The sequence below is a fragment of the Hordeum vulgare genome, chromosome 3H (genome assembly GCF_904849725.1).
Source record: "Hordeum vulgare subsp. vulgare chromosome 3H, MorexV3_pseudomolecules_assembly, whole genome shotgun sequence".
Taxonomy (NCBI): Eukaryota; Viridiplantae; Streptophyta; class Magnoliopsida; order Poales; family Poaceae; genus Hordeum; species Hordeum vulgare.
Genome location: NC_058520.1, coordinates 27,531,872 through 27,556,114, shown reverse-complemented (window position 1 = coordinate 27,556,114; position 24,243 = coordinate 27,531,872). Strand labels below are relative to the sequence as shown.

At 44.9% G+C, this 24,243-nt stretch overlaps 1 protein-coding gene across 1 annotated transcript; it reads right to left on the bottom strand.

Annotated features, from left to right (window-relative positions):
- Window positions 1-14,632: 14,632 nt before the first annotated feature.
- LOC123442735 (disease resistance protein Pik-2-like) lies at window positions 14,633-20,236 on the bottom strand. The gene is made up of 3 exons (XM_045118863.1): window positions 19,249-20,236; window positions 15,131-17,072; window positions 14,633-15,006 (listed from the first exon to the last, which is right to left on the bottom strand). Exons 1-2 carry the CDS (start codon window positions 20,082-20,084, stop codon window positions 15,134-15,136), a joined length of 2,775 nt encoding a protein of 924 aa, XP_044974798.1. The 5' UTR covers window positions 20,085-20,236; the 3' UTR covers window positions 14,633-15,006; window positions 15,131-15,133.
- Window positions 20,237-24,243: the final 4,007 nt, after the last annotated feature.

Here is a 24,243-nt window from a genome sequence, read left to right as displayed (position 1 = left end):
CTCTATAATGGTTGTCCTCGATCGCCTCACCAATTTCGCGCACTTCATCCCCCTGCGACAAGCATTTAGCACAGCACAGGTGGTGCGCGCATTTTGGGATAACATCGTCAAGCTCCACGACATTCTCAAGTCCATCGTATCTGACCGCGATCGCGTCTTCACAAGCGCGCTCTGGCGCGAGCTGTTCACCAAGGCCGGCACCAAGCTCCTCTACTCGACAGCCTACCATCCATAGACGGACGGGTAGAGCGAGCGCGTCAATCAATGTCTGGAGATGTACCTACGTTGCTCCATCCATGACACACCTCAACGCTAGCGTCACTGGCTCCCAACGGTGGAATTCTGGTACAATTTGTACTTCCATTCCACCATCAATTTTACACAATCCAAGGCCCTCTACAGCGTCGAACCAAACCTCAGGGCCATGGCTCTCTGGGACGACACGACGGCGCCCACCCTCGATGTCGAGCACTAGGATTGGGGCGCGAACACTACGCGCCTACGAGAGCAAATTCAACGCGCCCACGACCGTTTCAAGAAGCAGGCGGACCACCATCGCAAAGAGCGCAGCTTCTAGGTGGGTAACTCCATGCTCCTCAAGCTACAACCCTACGCGCAATCCTCCGTCATCAACTTGTTGGTGAACGTTGTTGGAAATATGCCCTAGAGGCAATAATAAAATTGTTATTATCATATTTCCTTGTTCATGATAATCGTCTATTGTTAATGCTATAATTGTATTAACAGGAAATAGTAATATATGTGTGAATAAATAGATCACAATGTGTCCCTAGCAAGCCTCTAGTTGGCTAGCTCGTTAGTCAATAGATGATCATGGTTTCCTGGGCATGGGCATTAGATGTCATTGATAATGGGATCACATCATTGGGAGAATGATGTGATGGACAAGACACAATCCTAAGCATAGCACTAGATCGTATTGTTCGTATGCTAAAGCTTTTCTAACGTCAAGTGTCTTTTCCTTTGACCATGAGATTGTGCAACTCCCGGATACCGTAGGAGTGCTTTGGGTGTATCAAACGTCACAACGTAACTGGGTGACTATAAAGGTGCACTACGGGTACCTCCGAAAGTGTCTGTTGGGTTGGTATGAATCAAGATCGGGATTTGTCACTCCGCGTGACGGAGAGGTATCTCTGGGCCCACTCGGTAGAACATCATCATGAGCTCAATGTGACTAAGGAGTTAGTCACACGATGACGTGCTACGGAATGAGTAAAGAGACTTACCGGTAACGAGATTGAACAAGGTATAGGTATACCGACGATCGAATCTCGGGAAAGTTCTATACCGACACACAAAGGGAATTGTATACGGGATTGATTGAATCCTTGATATCGTGGTTCATCCGATGAGATCATCGTGGAGCAAGTGGGAGCCACCATGGGTATCCAGACCCCGTTGATGGTTATTGGCCGGAGAGGTGTCTCGGTCATGTCTGCCTGTCTCCCGAACCCGTAGGGTCTACACACTTAAGGTTCGATGACACTAGGGTTATAGGGAATTGTTATACGAGGTTACCGAAAGTTTTTCGGAGTCCTCGATGAGATCCTGGACATCACGAGGAGCTCCGGAATGGTCCGGAGGTAAAGATTGATATATAGGATGGATGGTTTAGGACACCAGAAATGTTTCGGGCGTCACCGGTAATGTACCGGGACCACCAGAAATGGTCCCGGGGGTCCACCGGGAGGGGCCACCAGCCCCAAGAGGTAGCGTGGGCCAAAAGAGGGAGGGAAACCAGCCCAAAGTGGGATCGTGCGCCTCCCACAAGGAGGCCCAAGGCGCAGAAGGTCGAGAGGGGGGAACCCTAGGCGCTGCTGGGCCTAAGGCCCACCTAGGGGTGCGCCACCCCCTCCCCCTGCCCTGGCCACCGCACCTCCCATCTAGGGGGGCTGCCGCACCACCTAAGGGGGAACCCTAGGGGTGGCACCCCCTCCCCTCCTCCTATATATAGCGGGGGTTTTGGGGCTGTTTTGCACACATTTTTCCATCTCCCTCGGCGCAGCCCTACCCCCCTTCTTCCTCCTCTCCCACGGTGCTTGGCGAACCCCTGCCGGGAGACCTCGTCTCTCCATCGACACCACGCCGTCGTGCTGCCGGAGATCTTCCCCAACCTCTCCCTCCTCCTTGCTGGATCAAGGTGCAGTAGACGTCACCGGGTTGCACGTGTGTTGAACGCGGAGGTGTCGTGGTTTGGCACTAGATCGGAATCATACCGCGATCTGAATCACCGCGAGTACGACTCCATCAACCACGTTCTAGCAACGCTTCCGCTTAGCGATCTTCAAAGGTATGAAGATGCACTCACCCCTCTCTCATTGCTGGTCTCTCCATAGGAAGATCTGAATATGCTTAGGAAAATGTTGAATTTATGCTACGTTTCCCATCAGTGGCATCTGAGCCAGGTTTTCTATGCGTAGATTCTATGCACGAGTAGAACACAAAAGGTTGTGGGCGATGATTTCTCAATTGCTTGCCGCTACTAGTCTTATTATTTTCCGGTAGTATTGTGGGATGAAGCGGCCCGGACCGATATTACACGTACGCTTACGTGAGACTGGTTCCACCGATAGACATGCACACCGTGCATAAAGGTGGCTAGCGGGTGTGTGTCTCTCCTACTTTAGTCGAATTGGATTTCATGAAAAGGGTCATTATGAAGGGTAAATAGGTTTGCATATCATCGTTGTGGCTGTCACGTAGGTAAGAAAGCGTTCTTTCTAGAAACCCAAATCAGCCACGTAAAACTTGCAACAACAATTAGAGGACGTCTAACTTGTTTTTGCAGGGTTTGACATGTGATGTGATATGGCCAAAGTTGTGATGTTGCATGTATGATGTATGAGATGATCATGTTATTGTAATAGGTTTCACGACTTGCATGTCGATGACTATGACAACCGACAGGAGCCATATGAGTTGTCTTAGTTTATTGTATGAGATGCAACGCCATGTGCTTACTACTTTTACTTCATTGCTAACGGTTAGCTATAGTAGTAGTGATAGTAGTAGTTGGCGTGATGACTTCACGGAGACACGATGATGGAAATCATGATGATGGAGATCATGGTGTCACGCCGGTGACAATGACGATCATGCGATGCCGGAAGATGGAGATCGAAAGAGCAAAGATGATAATGTCCGTATCATGTCACTATATGATTACATTGTGATGTTTATCATGTTTTTCATCTTATTGCTTAGAATGACGGTAGCATAATAAGATGATCCCTTTTAAAATTTCGAGAACGTATTCCCCTAAGTGTGCACCATTACGAAGGATCGTTGTCTCGAAGCACCACGTGATGATCGGGTGTGATAGATTCTAACGTTCGCATACAACGGGTGTAAGCCAGATTTACACACGCGAAACACCTAGGTTGACTCGACGAGCTTAGCATGTACAGACATGACCTCGAATACAAGAGACCGAAAGGTCGAACATGAGTCGTATGGCTGAATACGATCAGCATGAAGTTGCTCACCATGGTGACTAGTCCGTCTCATGTGATGATCGGACACGGGTTAGTCAACATGGATCATGTATCACTTAGATGACTAGAGGGATGTCGATTTAAGTGGGAGTTCATACTTAATTTGATTAAATGAACTTAATTGTCATGAACTTAGTCTAAAAGTTGTCTTTATAAATATTGTAGATGGCCAACGTCAACCTCAATTTCAACGCATTCCTAGAGAAAAACAAGCTGAAAGCTGATGGTAGCAACTATGCGGACTGGGTTCACAACTTGAAGCTCATCCTTGAAGCGGCTAAAAAGGCTTATGTCCTTGATGCGACGCTAGGTGACCCTCCCGCTCCCGCAGCAGCCCAGGATATTATGAACGTCTGGCAAACGCAGAGTGATGACTACTCTTTGGTTAGGTGTGGCATGTTATACAGTTTGGAAACGGGGCTCCAAAGGCGTTTTGAGCAACACGGTGCATATGAGATGTTCCAAGAGCTGAAACTAGTTTTTCAAGCTCATGCCCGTGTCGAGAGATATGAAGTCTCCGACAAGTTCTTTAGCTGTAAGATGGAGGAGAACAGTTCTGTCAGTGAGCACATACTCAAAATGTCTGGGTTACACGGTCGTCTGACTTCACTTGGAGTCGAACTTCCAGATGATGCTATAATTGACAGAATCCTCCAGTCTCTCCCACCAAGCTACAAAGACTTTGTGCTGAATTACAACATGCAAGGGATGGAGAAGACCATTCCCGAGTTGTACTCGATGCTCAAGTCTGCATAAGTAGAAATCAAGAAAGAGCATCAAGTGTTGATGGTCAACAAGACCACTAGTTTCAAGAAGGGCAAGGGTAAGAAGAAATTCAAGAAAGACGGCAAAGTTGTTGCCGCGCCCGTAAGCCAGATGCCGGGAAGAAGAAAAAGAATGGACCCAAGCCTGAGACTGAGTGCTTCTATAGCAAGGGAAAGGGTCACTGGAAGCGGAACTGCCCCAAATACTTAGCGGACAAGAATGCCGGCAACGTTAAAGGTATATGTGATATACATGTTATTGATGTGTACCTTACCAACGCTCGTAGTAGCTCCTGGGTATTTGATACCGGTGCCGTTGCTCACATTTGCAACTCAAAGCAGGAACTACGGAATAAGCGGAGACTGGCCAAGGACGAGGTGACGATGCGCGTCGGGAATAGCTCCAAGGTCGATGTGATCGTCGTCGGCATGCTACCTCTACATCTACCGTCGGGATTAGTTTTAAACCTTAATAATTGTTATTTAATACCAGCTTTGAGCACGAATATTGTATCAGGGTCTTGCTTAATGCGAGACGGCTACTCATTTAAGTCAGAGAATAATGGTTGTTCTATTTATACGAGTGATATGTTTTATGCTCATGCCCCGCTGGTGAATGGTTTATTCTTGATGAATCTCGATCGTGATGTTACACATATTCATTGTGTCAATACCAAAAGATGCAAAGTTGACAATGATAGTCCCACATACTTGTGGTATTGCCGCCTTGGTCATATCGGTGTTAAGCGCATGAAGAAGCTCCATACTGATGGACTATTAGAGTCTCTTGACTCTGAATCATTTGACACATGCGAGCCGTGTCTCATGGGCAAGATGACTAAGACTCCATTCTCAGGAATAATGGAGAGAGCGACCGACTTATAGGAAATAATACATACTGATGTGTGTGGTCCAATGAACGTTGAAGCTCGCGGTGGCTATCGTTATGTTCTCACTCTCACCGATGATTTGAGTAGGTATGGGTATATCTACTTAATGAAGCACAAATCTGTGACGTTTGAAAAGTTCAAGGAATTTCAGAGTGAGGTCGAGAATCAACGTGACAGAAAAATTAAGTGTCTACGATCTGATCATTGAGGAGAATATTTGAGTCACGAGTTTGGCACACACCTAAGGAAGTGTGGAATCGTTTCACAACTGACGCCGCGTGGCACACCGCAACGCAACGGAGTGTCTGAACGTTTTAATCGCACTTTATTAGATATGGTACGATCTATGATCTCTTACCGACTTACCGCTATCATTTTGGGGATACGCATTAGAAACTGCAGCATTCACTTTAAATAGGGCACCGTCTAAATCCATTGAGACGACACCGTATGAACTATGGTTTAGCAAGAAACCTAAGTTGTCATTTCTTAAAGTTTGGGGCTGCGCTGCTTATGTGAAGAAACTTCAACCAGAAAAGCTCGAACCCAAAGCGGAGAAATGCGTATTCATAGGATACCCTAAGGAAACTATTGGGTATACCTTCTATCTTAGATCCGAAGGTAAAACCTTTCTTGCCAAGAACGGATCCTTTCTAGAGAAAGATTTCTCTCGAAAGAAGTAAGTGGGAGGAAGGTAGAACTTGATGAGGTAATTACACCCCCTCTCGAACAGGAAAGTAGCGCAGCGCGGGAAATTGTTCCTGTGGCGCGTGCACCAACTGAAGAGGAAGTTAATGATAATGATCATGAAGCTTCGGATCAAGTTACTACTGAACGGCGAAGGTCCACAAGGGCACGCTCCGCACGAGAGTGGTACGGCAACCGTGTGATGGAAATCATGTTGTTAGACAACGGTGAACCTTCAAACTATGAAGAAGCGATGGCGGGCCCGGATTCCAACAAATGGCTTGAAGCTATGAAATCCGAGATAGGATCCATGTATGAGAACAAAGTATGGACTTTGGTGGACTTGCTCGATGACCGGCGAGCCATAGAAAATAAATGGATCTTCAAGAAGAAGACTGATGCAACCGGTAATGTAACCGTTTATAAAGCTCGACTTGTCGCAAAAGGTTTTCGACAAATTCAAGGAATTGACTACGAAGAGACTTTCTCTCCCGTAGCGAAGCTGAAATCAGTCCGAATCATGTTAGCAATTGCCGCCTTTTATGATTATGAAATTTGGCAAATGGACGTCAAAACAGCGTTCCTTAACGGGAACCTTAAGGAAGAGTTGTATATGATGCAACCAGAAGGTTTTGTCGACCCTAAGGGTGCTAACAAAGTGTGCAAGCTCCAGCGCTTCATCTATGGGCTGGTGCAAGCATCTCGGAGTTGGAACATTCGCTTTAATGAGGTGATTAAAGCGTTTGGGTTCATACAGGTTTATGGAGAAGCTTGTCTGTACAACAAAGTGAGTGGGAGCTCTGTAGCTTTCCTCATACTATATGTGGATGACATATTATTGATGGGGAATAATATAGAGATGTTGGAGAGCATAAAGGCCTATTTGAACAAGAGTTTTTCAATGAAGGACCTTGGAGAAGCTGCATACATATTAGGCATCAAGATCTATAGAGATAGATCGAGACGCCTCATAGGTCTTTCGCAAAGTACATACGTTGACAAAATATTGAAGAAGTTCAATGTGGAAAACTCAAAGAAAGGGTTCTTGCCAGTTTTGCAAGGTATGAGATGGAGTAAGACTCAGTCACCGACCACGGCAGCAGATAGAGAGAAGATGAGTATTGTCCCCTACGCTTCAGCCGTAGGCTCTCTAATGTATGCCATGCTGTGTACCATACCTGATATAAACCTTGCCATAAGTTTGGTAGGGAGGTACCAAAGTGATCCCGGTATGGAACACTCGACAGCGGTCAAGAATATCCTTAAGTACCTGAAGAGGACTAAGGAAATGTTTCTGGTTTATGGAGGTGACGAAGAGCTCGTCGTAAAGGGTTACGTTGACGCTAGCTTCGACACATATCCGGATGACTCTAAGCATAGACCGGATACGTATATGTTTTGAATGGTGGGGCAGTGAGCTGGTGCAGCAGCAAGCAAGAAGTCCTGGCAGCATCTACATGTGAAGCGGAGTACATAGCTGCTTCAGAAGCAGCTCATGAAGGAATTTGGATGAAGGAGCTCATCACCGACCTTGGAGTGGTTCCAAGCGCGTCGGGTCCAATGACACTCTTCTGTGATAACACTGGGGCCATTGCCATAGCCAAGGAGCCCAGGTTTCACCGGAAGACGAAGCACATCAAACGCCGATACAACTCCATCCAGGACCATGTCCAGAATGGAGTAATAGAGATTTGTAAAGTACACACGGATCTGAATGTTGCAGACCCGTTGACTAAACCTCTTACACGAGCAAAACATGATCAACACCATAATGCTATGGGTGTTCGATACATCATGATGTAACTAGATTATTGACTCTAGTGCAAGTGGGAGACTGTTGGAAATATGCCCTAGAGGCAATAATAAAATGGTTATTATCATATTTCCTTGTTCATGATAATCGTCTATTGTTCATGCTATAATTGTACTAACAGGAAACAGTAATACATGTGTGAATAAATAGATCACAATGTGTCCCTAGCAAGCCTCTAGTTGGCTAGCTCGTTAGTCAATAGATGATCATGGTTTCCTGGTCATGGGCATTAGATGTCATTGATAACGGGATCACATCATTGGGAGAATGATGTGATGGACAAGACCCAATCCTAAGCATAGCACTAGATCGTATTGTTCGTATGCTAAAGCTTTTCTAATGTAAAGTGTCTTTTCCTTCGACCGTGAGATTGTGCAACTCCCGGATACCGTAGGAGTGCTTTGGGTGTATCAAACGTCACAACGTAACTGGGTGACTATAAAGGTGCACTACGGGTACCTCCGAAAGTGCCTGTTGGGTTGGTACGAATCGAGATCGGGATTTGTCACTCCGCGTGACGGAGAGGTATCTCTGGGCCCACTCGGTAGAACATCATCATGATCTCAATGTGACTAACTTCAATGTGACTAAGGAGTTAGTCACACAATGACGTGCTACGGAACGAGTAAAGAGACTTACCGGTAACGAGATTGAACAAGGTATAAGTATACCGACGATCGAATCTCGAGCAAGTTCTATACCGACAGACAAAGGGAATTGTATACGGGATTGATTGAATCCTTGATATCATGGTTCATCCGATGAGATCATCGTGGAGCAAGTGGGAGCCACCATGGGTATCCAGACCCCGCTGATGGTTATTGGCCGGAGAGGTGTCTCGGTCATGTCTGCCGGTCTCCCGAACCCGTAGGGTCTACACACTTAAGGTTCGATGACGCTAGGGTTATAGGGAATTGTTATACGAGGTTACCGAAAGTTGTTCAGAGGCCTCGATGAGATCCTGGACGTCACGAGGAGCTCCGGAATGGTCCGGAGGTAAAGATTGATATATAGGATGGATGGTTTAGGACACCGGAAATGTTTCGGGCGCCACCGGTAATGTACCGGGACCACCAGAAATGGTCCCCGGGGTCCACCGGGATGGGCCACCAGCCCCAAGAGGTAGCATGGGCCAAAAGAGGGAGGGCAACCAGCCCAAAGTGGGATGATGCGCCTCCCACAAGGAGGCCCAAGGCGCAGGAGGTGGAGAGGGGGAAACCCTAGGCGCTGGTGGGCCTAAGGCCCACCTAGGGGTGCGCCACCCCCACCCGTTGCCCTAGCCGCCGCACCTCCCATCTGGGGGGCTGCCGCACCACCTAAGGAGGGAACCCTAGGGGTGGCACCCCCTCCCCTCCTCCTATATATGGTGGGGGTTTTGGGGCTGTTTTGCACACAATTTTCCATCTCTCTCGGCGCAGCCCTGCCCCCCTTCTTCCTCCTCTCCCACGGTGCTTGGTGAAGCCCTGTCGGGAGACCTCGTCTCTCCATCGGCACCATGCCGTCGTGCTGCCGGAGATCTTCCCCAACCTCTCCCTCCTCCTCGCTGGATCAAGGTGCAGGAGACGTCACCAGGCTACACGTGTGTTGAACGCGGAGGTGCCGTGGTTCGGCACTAGATCGGAATCACACCGCGATCTGAACCGCCGCGAGTACGACTCCATCAAACGCGTTCTAGCAACGCTTCTGCTTATCGATCTTCAAAGGTATCAAGATGCACTCACCCCTCTCTCGTTGCTGGTCTCTCCATAGGAAGATCTGAATATGCGTAGGAAAATTTTGAATTTATGCTACGTTTCCCATCAAACGTTGCATGGGAAACAAAAAATTTCCTACGCACACGAAGACCTATCATGGTGATGTCCATCTACGAGAGGAGATTAGATCTACGTACCCTTGTAGATCGCTAAGCGGGAAGCGTTAAGAAACACCGTTGATGTAGTGGTACAACTTCGTGATTCAAATCACCGTCGTCCCGCGATCCGTTCCGATCTAGCGCCGAACGGACGACACCTCCGCGTTCAGCACACGTACAACTCGATGACGATCTTGGCCTTCTTGATCCAGCAAGAGAGACGGAGAAGTAGATGGGTTCTCCGACAGCGTGACGGCGCTCCGGTGGTGGTGATGATCTACTCCTGCAGGGCTCCGCCCGAGCTCCGCAGAAATCCGATCTAGAGGCAAAACTATGTGGAATAGGCTTGAGTTGCACGTGGCAAAGTTGTGTCTAAAAAAGCCCTAAACCCCCAATATAAATAGGAGGAAGGGAGGGGCTAGCCTTGGGGCACAAGGGCCCCAAGGGTACGCCGACCGAAGGGGAAGGAGGACTCCTCCAATTCGGTTTGGGAAGGAGGAGTCCTCCTCTTCCTTCCCACCTCCCTCTTTCCTTTTTTTTCTTCTTTTCTTTGGTATTTTTACTTGTGGCGCCATAGCCCTCTTGGGATGGCTCCACCAGCCCACTAAGGACTTGGTGCGCCACCCTAAGGCCATGGGCTCACTCCCGGGTGGGTGAGCCCCTCCCGGTAAACACCCGGAACCCATTCGTCATTCCCGGTACACTGCGGGAAATGCCCGAAACTTTCCAGTGACCAAATGAAACCATCCTATATATCAATCTTCATTTCCGGACCATTCCTGAAACCCTCGTGACGTCCGTGATCTCATCGTATGCAAAAGTTATGGTCGTTTTACATTTCCCCCTTTTTTTGGAAAAATGGTCAAAATTCATATCTCAAAATTTGTATACCAACTAGGCACTAAAACCTAACTACATCTCAAAGGATTTTATTTTCTGAAGATTTTAGCATTTTTGTTTATTTTCTACAAAACTAGAAAAGACGGTCCAAGGGGTAGAGTTTGAAAATTTTAGAATCCCCCTTTAGCCAAGAGTCCAGTCATACCCGTCGACTACATTTGCTAGCACCGTCCCTGCCAGAGTCACAACTAAGGTTAACCAAGCCAGAGTTAACCCTTTCTAACTTTATTTGCTATGTTGAGCTAAATGACCCTGAAATTGAAAAGCACTATAATGAACTCTGAAAATAAAATAACTTGGCATGGTATCATCATTTCATCCACATAGCTTGTGCTAAAAAGTTGACAGGGTTACGGCAAAAAGTGGATGCACTTCGTGTACAAACTGGACCATCTCCTACGAAGTATCACGGTTTCGGACGAAAACCCATATGCTAGAAAGACATTTTATTTTTTTACTTATTTCAACTCCACACTTTTTATGCATTTTGTGCATTCAACATGCACCATTCAAAACCACATCCTAAAATTTCAACCCTTTATAACTTCATTTGCTATTTTTCATGCATTTAATGATTTTTGACCTAAATGACCCTGAAATTGAAAAGCCCGACAAATGAACTCTGAAAATGTTGAAACTTGGCATGGTATCATCATTTCACCCACATAGCATGTGCTAAAAAGTTGAGAGGGTTACGACAAAAACTGGATGCACTTCGTGTACAAAATCGACAATCTCTTTCGAAGTATTAGAGTTTCGAACGAAAAATCATCACTTGCAAAGGGATTTTATTTTTTGAACTTATTTGAACTCCATACTTTTTTGTGTTCAAAATACACCATTCAAAGCCATATCATATTTTTTCAACATTTTCTGACTTCATTTGGTATTTTTCATGCATTTACTTACTATTTTGAGCTAATTGACCCTGAAATTGAAAAGCACTACAAATGAACTCTGAAAAGGTTGAAAGTTGGTATGGTATCATCATTTCACCCACATGGAATGTGCTAAAAAGTTGATAGAGTTACGACAAAAACTGGATGCACTTCGTGTAGAAACTGGATCATCCTTCGAAATATCATGGTTTTCAGATAAAAACCCATCTGCTACAAAGGCATTTTATTAAAATTATTTTAACTCCGGACTTTTTATGCATTCAATATGCACCATACTATAACATGTTAAAATCTACAGGAAGAACTAACTAAAAAAATAAAAAACAACAATTAAATGACTAAAACAACTATATAAGCAAAAACATTATTTTTTATTTAAAATCCTAATTTAAATTATTATATAAATAACCAAATAAATCTTACTGTGACAACAATCTATCAGATGACTAGGAGAAAAAAGAATTGAATTAAAAACTATTTGTAAACTCAAGTTATTCACAATTGGGTTTGAAGCAAATTTGAACAAATTCAAATTTAAACCATTAAAATTTAAAAAATAATTGCATAAACAGAAACTAGACAAATTTTGAATCTAATGCAAAAAGAATCACTCAAAAACATTAAATATCCTAAAAGATATAAGCAATTTAAAACAGAAACTAAAAAAAAAAAATCAAAACCCCTTTAGTCCCGGTTCGTGTCTCGAACCGGGACTAAAGGTCTACCCTTTAGTCCCTGTTCAAGACACGAACCGGGACTAAAGCCTCCAAACCCTTTAGTCCCGGTTCGAGACACGAACCTGGACTAAAGGTCTCAATTGAACCGGGACTAATGGCCGACGACCGGCGTCCTTGCCGTTCGAACCGGGACTAATGCTAACATTAGTCCCGGTTCGTAATGGAACTGGGACTAATGTGTAAATTGAGCTGGGACGGAAGCCCTTTTTTTACTAGTGCATTGGCAATGGCGTGAAAATAACTAGAATTGATATCCCCTTGTAAGGCCAAGAAACCGCCTGCGTAGCCTCCAATATATTTCCTCCTCCTTATATAACTTACTAATTGTGTTTTCCAACACATATCTACATTACCATCCTTTTGCGGATATGACTATCGAATCAACATGACCGTCTGACCACACTAATTGGACTAACGTAGCCGCTTTGAGCACTGTCGCAGCCCTTCCTCTGTCCACATGAAGAGCTGGTGCTGCCGGAGCGCCTTCCTTCCTTCTTCACGGGGGATCCTCTGGTTGAGATGCGACGGCGTTCCTGAGCGTACGGCATGAAGGCGGAGTTGGCGTGTTCGGGCTGCGGTCTGATGGGATCCCGGCAGCTCTGCGGGGGCTGGCGGCGGTGGATCTGGGGTTTCCCACCCCAAATCGGCCTCCTCCGGGTGATTGGGCTCGGGCGCCGTCCAGTGGCCCTAAGCGGTGGTGGGCGCGCGCGTTGGCTGTCCTCCTTCACATATGTGATTGGGGGCGGTAGAAGGCGTTGGCGTCATCCCCTTCCAGGGATGACGGCCAGGTGGTGGGTTCTTGTGGCATCGCCGGTGGCGGCGGATCTTGGGATCACGCTCTCGGGGACATCGCAGGATGTGGTGGCCCGTGCAGGAGAGATGGGTTCTTCGGACAGATCTGGGTGAAAGCTTGCTTTCAACTACCGCCAAGGCCGGGAAGGCGGCGCTGTCTATGTCGTTTCCTTCCTGAAGGCATCGCCGAGGAGAAGTTCAAGGCCACTCTCTGCTACCTCCGGGGGAAACCCTAGATCAATAGATCGGATGACGGCGATGCTCTGGTGTCGTTTCCCCCTTGGGGCATCATGAATGGAGGTACACACGGGCTCGAGGGACCATTGGTCGGCCTCTACTGTGGAGCGGCGTTCCCTGTGAAACATCGACGTCATGGAGTCTCGACGGCGAGGCGCAGCAAAGTCTCGGCGACGGATGCGTGATGATGAGCGTGCGTAGGGAGGAGGCGCTGTCTGGCGTCGTGGGGGAATTGACGGCATGCCTTGCAAGGTCAATGCGTCAGTAACTGTTCTGAAGATGGATTGATGGAAGGCGGCGGGACGACCTATGAGGGTGCGTCGGACCGGTTTGCGTCCCTGACCCGGTATGTGGCTCGGTCGGGATTTCCGGCTTTAGATGTTAGGCTAGGTGAAAGCTCTGAGTATGTGGCTCACACTTTCTGCACCCCTTCATCATTAGATAGGAGTAACGACACATGTTGCCAAGAAGGCGGCTTCAGACATATTGATATATTGCTTTGTAAGATCTTTGTAAATAATTAATAAAGTGACTGCATGCATCTTCTAAATGCAGAGGACGGGAGTCATCCTCCTTTTAAAAAAAATATGTTTATATACGTATTGTAACTCTTGTATAATTGTATCCTTACCCGATGAGGTACCTCCTATATATATGTTGCCGTGGCCGACCCAATAAGTGTCGAAGCCCACAACACCCAAAACCTTTTGCCTATCATGGGTATGAGACGCGATCCTCACTTAGCCGCCACAACCGGCCCCATGTCGTCTTCCGCTGCCTCCTCGGCGGCCACCGCCGCTGTCGCCGCTCTCACTAGCGTGGCCACCGTCGCCGCCTTCACCGATGCGGCCATTGCACATGCCGCCGCCACTGAGCCCTCGGCCTCCGTCACCCCGGCTCCTCCTGCCTCGCTCGCCGATCCCATCGGATCGGACGCACCCTTTGTCGCTTCGACGATTCACGTGCCGCCGTTCCTGTCCAACCTCCTCCAAGGAGAATCTGCACCTACCCCCTTGATGACCAGATCGACAGGGGCCTTGTTCTCCGGGGCGACCTCTTTGGTCCCTCCCGGGTCCTCGGCGTTGCGGCCCAACTACGGCGCGATGGCACCCTACGCGTCGCAGCCGCCATTTGCGTACGACCCTGACGCCTACGGTGCCATGTCCATGGCGCCCCTACGGCGTCCACTATGGCAGTCTTTCTTGTGTTGTCTACATCTTTGGTGTATCTCTGAATTCTGGTTGGTGGCAGTGGTGTATCTTGAGATCAAACTGAATTTGCAGTTTCTGGTTGTGCACCTAGCGTGTAGCAGCAGAGGCAGAGCTACTTGTTCAGTCATCTTCGCAGATGTGCAGAACTCTAAATGATGCAGAGGTCGAGGTGATCCACTTCTCGAAAAAAGAAGCAGCAAATATGTGGATACAAACTGCAGTAGACTGCTGGGAAACGAACTAAACACACTAGAAACATGCACATATTGGCAAGGATGTTATTTAAAACATTTCTGACGTTCTCACGTCTCACCATTGTGACAACTTCAATATTTGCAAGGAACTTTAATAGCTGTACTCTAGTTGCATCAACAGGATATAATTGATAAAATGGTGAAATCAGCTGGCAAGAAATAACGAAATGTACTCTTGGGAATGACAAGTAAATTTCCCCTACCGAGATCCGTTACAACAGAACTGTCAAGTAGCAAAAGGGAAAGGGGTAATGAATTTTGAGCACTATCAGGAAACCCACTGCTCCCATCTGTTTTTGCTGAACCATGGGAAGAAAACCTGATAGCATTGTCGTGTAAGGAATGAAAGGTAGCTTATTACAATCCCAGAGCTTGGTAGAAAAAAAAGGAAAAAAAATCCAGGTGCATCGATTAAGTAGTGGTAGAAGCTCTTGGTGCCCGCCATTCATCAGCTGCAGGTGCAATTGCAAACAAATAATAGTTGAAGCAAAGATCAATCGAGGGGGAGATGCCTACAGATAATAGTTGAAGCTGAAAACTGTACTTAAACTCAGCTAGAAGTATGCATGTACTTACAATCTACTTATAATTTTGGACTGTAAGGTTAGGACAGTTGGGATGTTGGTTGGCTGCGAGCTCCAGTGCAACCACAGCTTCATCCTTGTTCTCTTGAGCTGAACGAGGTTCGATATAAGCTTTCACTTTCTGGAGTGAATGGAGGTTTTCCCAGCTACTAAACTCAAACACAAAGCTGCTGTCACGCTTCAACTTCTGCACTCGGAGATAAGCATACTCAAGGGATTCAAGGCTCGGCATCGCTCCCCGCAGAAATCTCAGTGGTACAGGTGTATAAAAGTACCTCAACTTGGGGAATAACTCCCCAACGGCATCTGGGAGAAAGTCCTGCGAGTTGCTCAACCCTTGACCTGTCATCCCTAGAGTAATGAGCTCTGGGAAACTCCCAAGGATCTCCATATCCCGCGCCTTCACCTCCTCCACCGTGAACCATAAACTGGTGATGTTCGGGATAAGTGACGGGTTTATCCACGCCGGCAACCTGTCGCTCGCCGTTAGTAGGCTGAGTTCACGCAGCTGTTGAGGTGGTACATAACCTTCCCAGTCTTGGTGTCCAATACTCACATGACAAGTAAAGTTGATGCCCAAAACTTCGATCTTTTGCAGTTTGACAAGAGACTTCACCAGTGCTTTCATCTGGCTAACATCCAAGAGTCGTCCAAGAAAAGAGAAAAGGTTGAGATTCCTCAGCATCGTCAGCTTGCCCAGCTCTGCTACAAACTCAGGAGGCCAAGTTTTAAATGTCAACCGTAGATCTTCCAATGATGTTAGGTTCCCGAGCATATGCATCCCAACTGTTCCTTCATTGACTTCAAAATGCAAGCACTTGAGTTGCCTTAGCAGACCAAAACTGTGTGGCAATTCTTTTATTCCGGTATCCATCAAGTCCAGTGTCTGCAAAAACTTCAAATTCCCTATTTCTTGTGGTAGCTTATCTATTGGAATGCTCCGCAATCCCAGGTACCTCAAATGGATTAAACTCCCAAGATGGTCCAGATGATAACTGACATCACTAGTAAAACTACAATCTTGCATATCTAGGACACGCAAAGCTCCAAAACTTGAAAGTGCTGGCAGCACATGAATACCACATTCGATGGCACTGAATGACCTCAATTGTGGGGTGCACATGTTAGCCAGAGAGTCATCCTGCTCTAAGACTCTCTTTTGGATAGCTAACCTACGATCATCACTTTGGCAAGATATCCTTTGATCATTAATATCCCATATCCTAACAAAATTCTCTTCATTTGACAATAGACATATCATATCAAGCACCAAATCATGGACACGACAACCAGTCACGAAATAAGAGCAGTAACTGCCCCTGATGGGTTGTATCATACTTCTGTTCACCAGCTCATTGAAGTATCTCTCTCCAATCTCATATTGCCCTATCCCCTGTTCCTCCTCGATAAAACCTTCACCTACCCACTTCCAGATCAAAGTTTCTTTTCCGATTGTGTAGTCTTCTGGATATATGCTTAGATACAATAAACAAGGTCTCAGATAATAGGGTAGATCATAATAGCTAAATAGCAGTATCTTTCTTGTATTGTCTACATCATGGTTTTTTCCGTGCCCAAAACCAATTGAGTCATAAACCTTAGACCAATCCTCTCTCGCTTTACCCTCTAACAAACTAGCTATTGTAAGGATAGCTAGTGGTACACCACCGCATCTTTGTAAAATCTTTTCAGACATCTCAAGCGGATGATCAAAAGGGCATTTGCTTTTACCACCATACAATCTCATATACAACAAATTTTCAGAGCTGTCGGGAGAAAGTGGCTTTAGCTGGTAAGCCTCACCGGACTTTCTGGCAACTTCCAAACTGCGAGTAGTTGTGATTATTTTACTTCCACAGTTACTATCCTTCAAAGCACAACTGATTATTTTCCATGCTTCTACATCCCATATATCATCAATAACAATAAAGTACCTATCCACAACAGAGCACCATAGGAATGAAATTAGTAATTAAAACTTATGAATACATGTATCCTATATACCTAAGAGATTCATGCCCACTAAGTAATTTATCTTAACATTCAAGCTATCCACATCAGCAAACCAGCCACACCATAGGAATGAAATTAGTAATTAAAACTTATGAATAAATGTATTTTAAAAGATATTGCGGCCATATCGAGACCATAAAAAAATTTCCTTCCTATTCTTGCTTGGATAAAACACGCTTTCTGAAGTGTGGCGTTGTTATTAGGGTCACCTTGCTAGGGGCGCGAGTGGCGCGGATCGGTTGGGTAACTGCACTCGGCTGGGTATCGTGCCCTCACTAGTGGTGCTGGGGGTGGCAGCTAGCAGTGGTTGCTTCTCCGGCTGGTCGGCCTTCGATCCATCTCCTCGCCATCTGGGCGCTACTTCCCTTAAAGGGTTGGCCGTCTCCCAACTGCGGTCCATCACTCATCTCGCACCAGGTATAGGAGGACCGAGCTCGTCTCGTACCCGGTGCAGCAGGACCGACCTCATCTTGCGCCCGGTGTTACAGGACGGGTCGATGAACGCCAGTTTTGGCCGGTCTATTGGATCTCGGTGCTAGGGGCCGTCGAGGGGTGCGAAAGGCTGGGCCTTTCCGCTCGTCTCTTTGGTTGGGGTAGTGTTGGGCCTCGGGTGAGGTGGTGTCAAGGTCTTGGATCGCGGGGTAGTGGGTCTGGTGGTGGTAGCTCGGTGCTCATGGGAAGAGCCCGTGGCTCGGTGCTGTCCGGTGGCCATGGCCGTATAGGCGGCATGGTAGCCGGAGTGTGGCGTTCAATGGCGGTGAGTATTGACCGGGGTGAAAACTTGTTCCATCTTCGACGGACCAAAGCTCGTTCCCTTCTTGAAGGCGTCGTCGCGGCTCTCATTTCCCGTCACGTTGCTCCAAGGGAAACTCTGATCCTCGGTTCGGACGGTGGCGGCGCTCCGGTGTCATAACCTTCCTGAATGCGCCGCCTTGGAGCTCATGATTCGTCATATGCGGCTTCATCTCTTCGCGGTGGCGTTCACGGTTGAGGACCCCGGTTGCTCTTGCAGTGAGTGGTGTTGCTATGCTAGGTCCTATGTATCCTACCTTGGAGATTTGTGTGTGTTGTGGTGGCGTGCGTTTGTACCGGGTTGTTGATGATGGTTGATTTATATATAAAGCGGGGCGAAAGCTTTTTTGATATATCATCAATCTTTACCTAATAATAAAGCACATAGTGTTTTTGTCCGTTCACTGTCATTAAAATTGCCCCCAAAGTTGACATAAATTACTCACTATGCCACCCATAAGTAAAGAAAACGCTTCAATTTTTTGTTTTCAAAAGTCGTCGCATGATGCGTTATTTTCTAGTAACAATAAAGTACCTATCCACATCAAAGCACCATAGGAATGAAATTAGTAATTAAAACTTGTGCACAATACATGTGTTTAAAAAGATATTGTGGTCATCTCGATATCATAAAAAATTTGCAGTACTACTCTGTCTACAACGATTTACATATACGGTACGACTACAAGATAAATATATATTGTCATGCATTAGTTTACCAATGTCATCTTACTGTCTGGAACTCTAGTTCTGGTTAATTTAATTTCAATATAAATAATAAAAAGGGCAGTGCAACATGAAATAAACAATTAATATCTCTTGCGATATCAAATTCAGTTTCTAAATCTCAGTTCAAACTCATGTTGAGTCTACATATTTTATAAGTATTTGAGCATTAAAAGTTGGATGTCACCATTCAAGGCCCAGATGATACAAACATGAAAAGATTAAGACAAAAGGGTACTTTGTAATCTAACATATACATTAGAACCAACACCTACTATCCAAATTGTACTCAAAACACAACTCAAAGACAGTAAACCAGTTGCTCCTAATTCGTGTCTTCAATATACTCATGACTACAGATGCACTAACAAAAAGATGAACAACAATATTTTTGGTAATTAATTTGGGTGACATCCATGTCAACATGTTTTCATTTGCCCCCTCAATTCGATCATATTTTGGGTGGTCAATAGTTATTAGTTGTGGCGTTGGACTATATTTTCTGAATGTCAATGCATACAAACTTGAAGTTACTATCCGAGATAAAATAAACTACAGTAATAGGTGGTTGGTGTGTACCTCTTATTCTCAAGTAATTCTTGGAGTTCTACTATGAGCTGCTTTTCATCCAGCGCTTGTGCATTGGATTTCCTGTAGCCTTCCTTGTCAAGCTCAAGAAAAATGTCCCTGAGAACTTTCTTCACATCGGGCTTGCGACCCACCGAAACAAAAGCCTTGAGCATGAATTTTGCTTGAAGCTTCTGATGCACTACTTTGGCAACAGTTGTTTTGCCAAGTCCCCCAATTCCAAAAATGGACAGAATCTTCAATTGTTGGTTGGCCACATCCCCATCCCCATCTGTGAGCTTCTTTGTTATCTCGTCCCTTGCGGCATCGATGCCAACAAGCTCTTTCTGCTCTTTGAACAGAGCCAACAGACGAGGGTCAACGGGAGTTGGGGCTGCAGCTAGATTAGCAACCGCATTGTTGACCCCGTACCTGTCACGCCTATCGGCCACCTCCTTAACTTGGATCTTGATGCCTTTAATCTTCTTCGCAATCTTACGACGAGTCTTTCCCCTGGGGAGCAGGTTCCCCATCTTCTTCAGTAGCTCCTTGAGCTTATGTGAGTTGGCGGCGGGCTGGGAGCCTTGGACACTTGCCAGGAAGCTGTCAACCACATCCTCCATGACGTATGACAGCTCCCTGACCTCGTCGGCCCAGATCTTCACCTGCCTATCAAGCTGGTCCCGCGGCACATCCGCCACCTTGCGCAGAGCTTCGTGCATGCTCGGAAGCTCTTTGGTGAGGAACTCGACGTCTTGCTTCACACCCTTCTGCAGGTTGTACTCCTCGTTGAGGAGCTGGAAGAGCTTGGGGATGAGGGCGCCCATGGCCCCCGTCACCACCTGCATGGCTGGAGCTTGGAGGAGTGGATCAGTGCGAGCTAATGGAAACTGAGTGTGAATTCATCTATGCACTCATAGATACAACAGCCGTGCGTACGTAGTAGGTGGACAGTGTATATTCCGTGCAACCCCCGAGGCCAGATCTAGCGTAATTTGCGTTCTTAGCAGACTCTAATCTCACACTTGGACAAAAGATCGACAGTCAGCACATGTGCTCACCTAAGTAAGCTGCCCGTTGGCACTGATCACGCACATACGGAGTGTAGTATAAATATGCAGTATGTGACAGTATCTTGACTGCTTTTTACCGTTGGACCGATGTCGGGGAAATAAACTAGCTAAGTCCTGCCAGCCGGCTTACAAGCTGATGTACTCCCTCCGTACCTAAATATAAGTCTTTTAAGACATTTCACTAGGTGTATACATACAGAGCAAAATAAATGAATCTATACTTCAAAGTATGTCTATATACATCCGTATGTAGTTCATTAGTTGAACCTCTAAAAAGACTTATATTTAGGAACGGAGGGAGTAGAATGGAGCAGAATACTGATTAGCATTACTCGAAAGACTGAATGGTCGGCGAGTGGGTTCAGATTTAACCTAAAATACTGATAAAAGTGGTGTCAAGAGACTCAAGGCCAGACATGAACCAGATGCAACAAAACCTAAAATACTGTTCACAAGACAGCCTAGTGTCCCGTATAGTTTAATTAAGCACTAGGCTTAAACAATGTAAAAATTGCTCTCTCAGGCATGAAATGCTAAAAGCTCACAATGAACTGTTGGGCTATTATTGAGGAACGAACGATAGTTACACTCTCGATGTTTGCCTTGGTATTTTCCATCTTCAGTAGTGGCCAATTAGTTTGGAAAATAATATTTAATATATTTACTGTGAACAAAATCTTATGCCTATGCATCACGCGTACTCGTCGTGCCAGAATCACCTTTCATGACCAGCATTAGTGGCAAAACCAAAGAATAGGGAGTGTAATCTATACTTATACTAATTAGGTATTCTTAAAAAATTCCCACGTTAATTAAAAATTAAGAGCCGTTTATCTGGTGGGACCGAGTTATTACGGTCTAGATCTTCCGATAACTCCATAGAAATAAACATATTAATTAGTGATTAATTAGAAATTACTAAGAGAAGATCTAAAGATGGTAACATTCGTTTTGCCTCTCCAACAAATCTTCCACGACTCCAGTTCAATTAAAAAAGAAACTCTCGATATCACATGAAATTCCCTAGAAATTATAATTTAGACGAGATCTGGAGATGGGAACACGCATTATGCCTCTCTTCCAAGTCTCCACCTCAGTTTAAAAAAAAGAACTCTCGATCTTACGAGTCAAGTCTAGATCCCAATATCTCTCACGACTCTCTCCTTCCTGTGGATCAGCAAAAGAAAAAGAACTCTTGATCTAGCAAGTCAAGCCCTGCCAGCAGCGAGACCGTCCCCACATCGTATGAGCCAGATTTGTCAACTACTGCTAATAAGCAGCCTTGATCACGTACATGCATAGCTCATGAGAAAAGCTCTCTGATCTTTGCCGGATATGGATGAGCCTGCCATGATCAGAATACTAGATGATGGGAAGCCCTGAGGACGTGTGTCAACCAGATCGAGGATCCGGCCACCGGCTCCGCCCTCCACATGTGAAGCTATGCCATCATGCAGGTTCAATCTATACAACTCTATACTCTATACACGTGCTAATGATAAATTTAGGAGTTCTCCATCTGCTTTAATCATTTTCCTCTTTAATTTTCTGCCATCATGCATCACTGGTATGGTGAATTTGTTTTACAGCATGGGTTTGGTCTTATTCTCTTTGTCGTCTGTCTCATCTCTTATCCCTGTGTGCACTAGAACCCTAGGTTTCCAGGCCAAGGAAAGCACAAAATACAATCATAGAAATTTCTGGGATGTGGTTGCAAGCTCAGGGTCAATAAAGTCAATGGAAGAAAGCCAACAACGTATAAATCCTTTTTTAACAAAAGGAGGCACCATGCAGATTGATTCTTCAGATTGTCACGGAGTCTAATTACGTAGATATTTGTAATAGTCCACTTTCATAAAACCCTCTCATGGAACAGCGGTCATGGTATCTTTCTCATCAATCGATCTATCTAATGTGGCAGGTCTTGCGGCCAAATAAAGGGAAGAAGAAATATCCATTCCCATAGGCTACAACAACAGGAGCAATCGTGGCATCAAGAACGTGGATGTTGAGATGAAATCGTATGCGCTCCCGCAATATCACGTAGTACGAGGTCAAGAAATTTCTTGCAGATGCACGGGGTAAAGATATACTCTTTCCGTTCTTAAATATAAGTCTTTTATAGATTCTACGAGGGACTACATACGGATGTATAGAGACATATTTAAAGTATAGATTCACTCATATTTCTCCGTTTGTAGCCTTAATGAAAATTTTAAAAATATTTATATTTAAGAACTAAGGGAGTAGCTAGCAACTGATGACTCCCGATTTGTTCATCGTTGTCCTTAATCATTATCCTTACTGGTAATTCTCAATGTAATGCGATGCAAGGCCAAGTTTGTCCGTATATAGATATACTTTAGAGTATAGATTTATTTATTTATTTCCGTATGTAGTCCTTTAATAAAATAGCTAAAAAGACTTATATTTAGAAACGAACGAAGTACAATGCATGGCCGGCATATATTCTCTACATTCAATGCTCCAACTACCAACATCTATTTTCTGTATGCTTGGAGATGTCTAGACCCACACTATTCCTTTAGTAACCTACTAATTCATATGGTCCATATACTTATGATATTAATTTATTATTTGGGAACAAGTCATGGTTATGTTAGTATGTATTAAGTTAGTCCGATAAAACTAATCTCTGCACAAATGTTTGATTTAGACCTTATTTCTGAATGACCTTAGGGCCATTATTGGACCCAGGGCATTTTTCTGTAATCATGACGCATAAATATCTGTTTTTGTGTGTAATCCTTCAATAATCAAACTATTTTATAATATGAAAAGACAATGTTTAGGTAACAAGTCCAAAGTACATGTAACATGACAGCTCCGTTATATTATGAGTTGAATACATTGCAAGGAGTAGTTTGAGATTTATTTAGTGGCTTAGAGTTGATGGTTTAGTATTTCCTAATATACAGTGGAGTAGATTTCCTAAAGCTGTACGAATAGAATAAAGTATGCTTATATTATGGCTATTCTTATATTATCACAATTTTTTGTCTAATCAAGATATAGTATCTGCCCATGCTTTAGGTTCAATTTACGATGCCTAAGATTATATGTGAAAATGTCGGTTAGCTTATGTGCGTCTAGATTATCAAGAATTCAACTATTTAATATCAGAAAATATAATGTATAAAGAAAAGTACAATATAGTCTGAATTCAAAGTAGCGGATTTATATCTCAAAATTATCACATTGCCAAGATTGTAGGTTTAGTATGAGATTTCATTAGTGTAGCTTGGCCATTTAGTATTTCCTATTAACACAAAGTCATAAATTTCATGAAGTTGAATTAATAGAATCACACATGCTTATTATACTATGTCACCACATTTTAAAATCTTACATCTATTTCACTACTATTTTCCCCATTTTTAATTCTATATTCCAATCGAACATATTTAGTTTCGGTACTTGATCATACAATCAAAACAAATATTTAGCATTCAATTCATTTGTTTTCCATCCCGCACACTATCGTAGTGTTGTTTGACAGGAGAAGATGTTGCACATATTGCAGTGAAACCAATAGGATTTAGTCATCGTAAAAACCACAGAGAAAACACCAGCCCGTGCGAATGCACGGGTTCACGACTAGTATACTAAATGCACCTAAACATGCACCCATTATTAGCAAGGATGATAAACGTCGGCATTTTCATGCCAAAAAATCTTATGATCTTTCCTTCGTTGTGACAAACATTGTTCCAAGTACAACATATAATACCTATTCTTATTACAACCACAGTCAATAGACACGGAAGAGACCAGCTTGTGGAGGGAGTACTTTTTTAGGTCACCATCAAAATGTATATATGGAGACTATAAATAATTCTTTTGAACGGAGTTCCATGATGAAACAATAAATTGTCAAAGATCAAATAGTGAAAAGGTAGTGAGTTCGGCACAG

What these genes read in the sequence shown, in the direction of transcription:
- LOC123442735 (XM_045118863.1), bottom strand. Translation starts at nt 20,084, where the DNA reads ATGCAGGTGGTGACGGGGGCCATGGGCGCCCTCATCCCCAAGCTCTTC. An exon ending in GAATTACTTGAGAATAAGAG is followed by an intron (nt 17,073 to 19,248) that starts GTACACACCAAC and finishes TGTTGTGGATAG; the next exon opens with GTACTTTATTGTTATTGATG.